Source organism: Nestor notabilis, unplaced genomic scaffold, assembly GCF_000696875.1.
Source record: "Nestor notabilis isolate BGI_N333 unplaced genomic scaffold, ASM69687v1 scaffold22203, whole genome shotgun sequence".
NCBI lineage: Eukaryota > Metazoa > Chordata > Aves > Psittaciformes > Psittacidae > Nestor > Nestor notabilis.
The window spans coordinates 6,686-13,299 of NW_009920885.1; the positions used below are offsets into that span (position 1 = coordinate 6,686).

The following is a 6,614-nucleotide window of genomic DNA, read 5'->3' on the forward strand; positions in this document are numbered from 1 at the left end:
CACGAGCTTTCTTTCTCTCTGTGGTTGCTGAGATCAGGCTGGAGACAGGAGGGGCAGCCAGAGATCCCATCACCCTCCCTCAGCCAAGAGCACAGCAACAAGAGCAGGACAGTGGGAGAGGGTCAGGGATTAGCTGCTGCAAAGGCTTGAAACACTTCCCAGACAGTTCCCAGCTGGGACACGGATACCCAACAAGGAGCAGCACAAGGTGGGAAGGACACCAGGACACCACCACTATGAGAGGTATGACCTGGAGCTGGGATCCAAGCAGTGCAGCACGAGGCCGAGGCTCCCCTTGCCCCTGCTCACATCCAGCTTGAGGATGTGACCAGCTCTTGTGAGAAGCTTCTGAGTTCAGTCAACCTCCCTGGGGCTTTAGAGGCGACACCTCTGCTCCCCGAGCATGAAAACCAGGTCAGGGAGGTAGACCCCCAGACTGGAGCACCACGAGTGTTCTCCAGGGTACCTGCACGCAGGCACAGCCACGCTGCCTTAGGACCAAACCAGCAATCCCAACATGCTGCTGCTGGAGACAGCCACCTCTCATAGGGGCCTCATGTCAGGGATGAGGCATCCCAGCTGAGAAGCGATGAATGTGGATCATTTCCTTTGGGAAAAGAGTGGAACTGGGCCTGAACTAGGCGACTTTGGGGGAAACTCATGGCAGTGACAGTTTGGGACCTTCCCCACCCTCACTGCTGACCACAGCGTCACAACCAGCACATGCAGAGGGGGACCGCAGAGAGCCCCAAAAGAGGCACTGGGACATTCCCAAATGGTGGCACTGTGTGCTCGGGTGCTGTACACACTACAGAGAACCCCCCGAGCAGCATCAGCTGCAGGAGGAAATGCAGCTGGTGCCAGACGCTGTATTAAATTCTTCCCATTAAGGAAACCACATGAAGTTTATAGTCTGGTGAAAGAGAAAGCCCACAGAAGGCTGCTGAGAAGTTAACTCTGACACCGCTGCAGCTCAGGGAAAGGGCATTCAGGGCACGTTACCCTGCAGAAAAGGGTGTGCAAGTTGCAACGTGCCATGGGCTTGCTAAAGGAGTGACTGCGGTGCTGCCGAGGAGCAGGGTGGTGTGCTGGCACGGGGCATCCCCTCCTGGCTCCCCCGTGGAACACCAGCTCCTCTGTCAGCGTCCCGTGGGGCCAGTATTTGAAACGAAGGGGCTTTTGAGACCTTGTAAGCACTCGCCCCAGCGGCAGGCTTGGGGGAAGCTGGACCAACCCAGAAGCCTGTAACTGGTGGTGAAAGCACAGCAGAGCCCTTGCTTGGCTGCTCTTCCCTTTTTCCTGGGCGTCAGTTGTTTCCAAACCAGCCTGGGACAACTGAAGCTATTTCTGAAAGGAAAAATTAGCTCCATTCTGGGTTTTACTTTCCCTGCCACACGAGCCCAGCCATTGCTCCAGGCGGATTGCACTGAGCTCTAGCTAGGCACGGATCCCTGCCCTGGCTCTGGACTGCAAGAGGAGCTTGGGGAGTGCCAGCCAGGCTCTCCCTGCTCCCCTGGTACACCCAGCACACAGGGAAGCCTGTTTGACAAGCCTGGATTCAGCTCCCTGCCGGCAGGCACAGAGCCACAGCAGCACCCTGGGCACCGTCCCTCATCCATCAGAGCCCTGAGCACACGCTGCTGGTGCTGATCCGCTCCTGGGGCTTCGCTGCCTCATCCAGCCTTTGGGAGGGGAGATCCCAGCCAGGCTCAGCCCAAGCCCAAGCAGTGCCATCTACCCCAACTGCCCCGGGGTGGCTCGGGCTCTCAGACGTGGCAGAGCAGGACAGGAACGGGGCACAGCCCCCCCAGAGCACACCGGCCCCAAAGGAGGAACGCGCTGGGTCAGGCCTGGGGCTGGTGGAAACAAGCCCAGCTCCTTGGCTTGGGCAAAAAGGACATTTTGTTGACAAGAAGTCATTTTTTGGCAAAAAAAGAGAAAAGCTGATAAAAATATTCGGAAGAATTCAGCTGGGAGAGGCACATGTGCCAGAACAGACAAGAAGTGGGGGCCAAGCAGCTTAAAGAGCCCGATGCCGCTCCCAGCCCATCCATGCTCCGCGCCCCTGGGAGCAGAGGCGGGGGGTCTGGCTGGGCAGAGCTGAGCTGAGCTGCCCCTTTCCCTTCAGGAAAGCCCACAGTGGCACAGGGGTCTCGCTCCAGGCTTCCTCAATGTGCAAAGGGGCACATGCACAGCTGGGATGAAGCTTGTCTTCTGCTGGGGCAGCTCCCAAATGACATTCCCATAGACACAGCGCAGAGGAATTTCTTGGGGCTCACACAAGCAGCCCCCCGATGATTCCAGAAGATGTCTGCCTCAGCTCCCAGCAGCGCAGAGCAGGGAGATAAGGGAGCGAGGTCCCTGTCCCTTCCAGAGTGACACATGTGGGATCCATGTTTGGGAACTCAGTGTGCCCATGAACACCCTCGCAGAGAGAAGGTCACCACGGTCCGAGCTACAGGCTGACAGACACTGACAACATGGGAACAACTAGAAACAGGAAGCTGCCTCCCAGAGCACTATTTATGTAGGACCTAGATAAAACCCATGTTTGTTACTGTCTCACAAGGGAACCAACCACGAGCCTAAGGCAGACACGCGGCAACTGAAGGGACAGAGCTTTATCCCTTCTCTGTTCTGGGCTGTTCCCAAGCCTGGGAAGCCGTGTGCCCTGTGTGGTACTCACAATGCTCCTCATCATCTTGTCCCCACCGCTGAAGGTCACTGCTAACATGGAGGCACATTCCTCGGCATAGAAGGGCATGGAGCCCGTCTCGTCCACCGCACCTGGAAGAGAGACAGGAATGGGCTGGAGGGAGCCTGATCTTCCACCCCTCCTGCAGTTTCTGCCCTCGAGCACATGATGGGGATGCTGCGTTTCAGGTGGCTCCCTCAATGACAGTGTGTCTGCCCCAGCCCCAGCAATGGAGGCCCGAACACAGGAACCTCTGTGGTCCAAAGGTCCAAAGGAAACTGCAGGCTTGAGGGCGAACGCCTCTACACACCACCATGGCTCATTCCCAGGGGACAGACACCTTCCCGCAGATCCCCACTATCCATCCAGCTTCCAGCTGGGCAGGTTTTGTGCTTTTGGGATGGAATGAGACAGAAGACACACGCTCACCTATGGTGACGGTGTAGATGGAGTTGGCGTAGCCGTCATAGTTGCAGTTGTCACTGTGCTGCCCACCATTGCCACTGGCCACCACGAAAATGCTCCCAAAGCCCCTGCGACCTGCGATCACACCGTGCTGCAGGGCAGCCTGTGGAGAAGGGAAACATCTGGGAATGGCCAGTCTACAGCTCCCTGTGATTTTCAGCCTATACTGCACTAAAAGTAAGAAGAGGGAAGGGAAAAGCAACCTTCCAGGTAATCAGAGGCCAGTGTTCCACCTCCAGCAGGAGGACAGCAGCAGCCCTCCCAGCTTCACAGAGCCACCCCGGAGCTGGCTCTTCTGCAGCATCAAGGCTTTCCTGCCCACAGACACTACCCACACGTGGCCTCTGTGCAAGGCTCCAGCCCCCACAGCTTCGCCTTCACTGAGAAACAAACTGCACCAGCCCCACTGGGCAGCACGTTTCCAGGCTGACACCGGGCACCGACATCATTGCTGCCTGGAGAAGGGATGTGTGTCTGATGGAGAAGCAAGAAAGCAATCCTGATAGGAATGAACCCTCCTCCTCTGCCCTCCCCTGGGGAGGCACACGCCGCCTCTGCTTTGCTTGCACCCTGCATCCCAGAGCTCGCTGCAGCTGCCTCTGCATGCAGGAAGAGAGCAGATTAACTTGAAGAACTGGAAACCATTCGTCATCCTGGACTGATAGCTCAGCTGTCAGCGTTGCTCCCAACAGCACAGTGACTGCTAGCTTGTGGTTACAGAAGTACAGCAAGAGGCTGCCAAGCAAAAGGGAAATGAAGCAGAACCACATCCCAGGAGCAATGTGGTGCCCGTTTGGGGCTGCCCCTGTGACCCCTCCCTGTGGCACGTGGGGAGCAGGAGCTGGGTACACGCGGGCTGGGTGCATTTACTCCCCTATTGACTCCTAGCATCCAAAGGCACGCTCCCTGCCCTGAGAAGCACCCTGAGCACCGGGAACGCTGTGGCTCTAGAGCAGAGAGCGTCCCTCGGGCTGCCAAAGCTGTCAGAACACAGCACAGGTTGCGAAAGAGCCTTTTCCTGCTGGAACCAGCCTCTCCTTGGGAAGATGAGCTAATGCTGCCTGAACACTGCCCTCCCGCAGCAGCGTCACCTCTCCCCACTACGGGCACGGGCACTGGCACTGGAGGGATACCCAAGGGGTGCCCCGTGCTCTGGGACTGGCTTTTACCTTTCCCAGTTGATGGGGGCCATCCACAGTTTTCCCATCATCATCTGGACCCCAGCTGCAAAGAGAGACACCATGAAGCGACAGCCCCAGGAGCTGCAGACACCAACTCTTCCTCCCATTAAAGTTTGCCACTCCACTGAGCTACTCCCAGTACAGGACTGGGACCGGAGGACGCTGTACTTTCCCATCCACCAGGCTGGCCCCTCGCTGCTGGGATTTCACTGTCGTGTTTGAGCTGTGCCCCTGGGTCAGATTCCAGTTTGATTTTTAGTTAACAACCAGCTTCTCACACATTCCAGTCCCCGTCACACGGCTCAGCCGGGGCCCCCCACCACAGCGGGGGGCATAGTGCCCCCTCCAGCTCCGCCAGCCCACGGGATGCGCTGCAGCAGCGCACAGAGGGCGGCCAGATTCCCGGTAACAGGAATGCTGATGTTCCTCTTAACAGGAGCCCAGCCACAGACCCTGTCGAGGTTCAGCATACAGAGCCCCCACAGCCAGGCACACTCATGGACACACAGAGAGCGCTGGTTTTGGTGCCTCAAGGCTTGCTGGAGCCACGGGAGCCGCGACCCTGTCCCCAGGCTCACCTGCAGCTGTAGATGTCATTGATCTGATAGTGCTTGTTGAAGGCGATGGCCTCCATGCTGTCGGTGAGGGGCCCGTCCAGCACTCGGATGCCTGCGGGACACAGGACAACAAACGTGAGTGAAGCGGATCAAAGCAAGCTGTACAAACAGAGCAAAGAGGCTCCTTGGCACGCTCGCACCGGGACACTGACCCTCCAGCCTGACGGAGCCAGGTCTCCTGGAGCTGTAACCCTGCAGGTCAGTGCATGGGGGCTCCGTGAGTGTGAGGAACTGGAGGTGCACCCTGCACAGCTCCACATCCGCCGGACACGGCTTTTCTGCCAAGCAAGTCCTCCGGTCCCACTGCCAGAACCAAGCTGGGGATGGTGACGGCAGAGGCAAACACCAGCCGGGCTCACTCCTGTGTGCCCCTGAGCCCCCCTACCCAGAGCACTGCTCCCCAGGGGCTTCCTCACACCCCAACCTCAATTATCCCACTGCTTTCAGGGGTAGCCCCTGCCGGGAGCAATCACTTTCCCTTCCAACTCTGCCAAGCAGCAGGTTTGGGATGGATGGCATGCTTGCCTGCTGGGGGAAGGGCTCAGGAGATGCAGGACACCCTGACTAGTGTGCTCGGACCAGGAGGGCAAGGTCACCCCTCAACAAAGCCAACAAAGGCTCAGTGCTGAGTATGCAGCGCCCCAAAGCACTGATAATTACCGCTTTGCATCAGAGTTTAGGCTGGCAAAGGATGTTACAGATGAAACCAGGCACACACATCTCAATTAAGCCTATTTAGCAGCAGCGCAGCCACCCACCCATCCCAGCTCCTGCCTGACGCAGCACACGCAGCTTTTGAATGTCACATCCGAGCACGCCATCGGGCGCTGAGCACAGGGCAGGGGTGCGGAGCTGCGCCCTTGGGCGAGCTCCCGACCCTCTGTATCCCGCTGGCACCCGGGACACCCGCTCCCCATCCCGCTGTCACAGCCAGGGAACGTGGCACCATCTGCCGAGTGCAGAGAGAATCACGTCCAGGCTGCGGAGCGCTGGAGCAGGCACGGTGTCACTCTTTGCCTGGCTCAGGCTGTGCAATAGGGATCTATGGATCTGCTTCTGCACAAAGCTCTGTGGCTCGGCTCTGGAACAGCCACCCCAGCACACACCTATCCCGCTCTGCCTGGAAGTGGCTCCCGGGGGGGCAGAGTTCCTCCCTCAACTTCCCAAGGAAGGCTCCTGCTGACTCAGAGCCGGCCTTTCCATGGTCGCACAGCACCGGAGCTGACACAAGCCAGGCAGGAGCACAGCACCTTGGGGTGCCTCAACATGCACCCACCTGCGATGCGGCTCCCGTAGGCAACTCCCACCGTGCAGAAGCTGTTGTTGGGCACGGCAGCGATCTCCCCAGCGCAGCGGGTCCCGTGGTGGTTGCCGTTCTCCTCGTCAGGGTGAGGCATGGGGTCGGGATCGTTGGAGTTCAAGTCATAGCTGCCTTCTGGGCTCTGCAAACAGACCCACAGTCACCACTCAGGGTGCTGCGCTCCTGTCTTTGGGCAAAGCAGGACTTCAGAGCGTGCTACATGGGCTGCAACACAGCCTGGATGTGACGGGAACTTAGAGGCTGCTTCCGTGCAGGGCTGCAGCTCAACACTGCTATCTGCTGCTGTCGGAACAGGACAGACAGGGGCAGCTTCAGCGGCTGCTGTGGGTCAGAGG

The 6,614-nt window shown here is 58.6% G+C and overlaps 1 protein-coding gene across 1 annotated transcript in view; it reads right to left on the reverse strand.

Annotated features, from left to right (window-relative positions):
* PCSK7 (proprotein convertase subtilisin/kexin type 7) overlaps positions 1 to 6,400 on the reverse strand; it is a gene marked incomplete at both ends in the record, with an annotated part of 11,394 nt that extends 4,994 nt beyond the window's left edge. The window contains 5 exons of the mRNA XM_010010896.1: positions 2,687 to 2,787; positions 3,125 to 3,263; positions 4,330 to 4,384; positions 4,920 to 5,010; positions 6,235 to 6,400. Coding sequence (XP_010009198.1) covers positions 2,687 to 2,787; positions 3,125 to 3,263; positions 4,330 to 4,384; positions 4,920 to 5,010; positions 6,235 to 6,400 — 552 coding nt within the window. The remainder of the gene's footprint in view (positions 1 to 2,686; positions 2,788 to 3,124; positions 3,264 to 4,329; positions 4,385 to 4,919; positions 5,011 to 6,234) is intronic.
* Between the last annotated feature and the right edge of the window lie 214 nt (positions 6,401 to 6,614).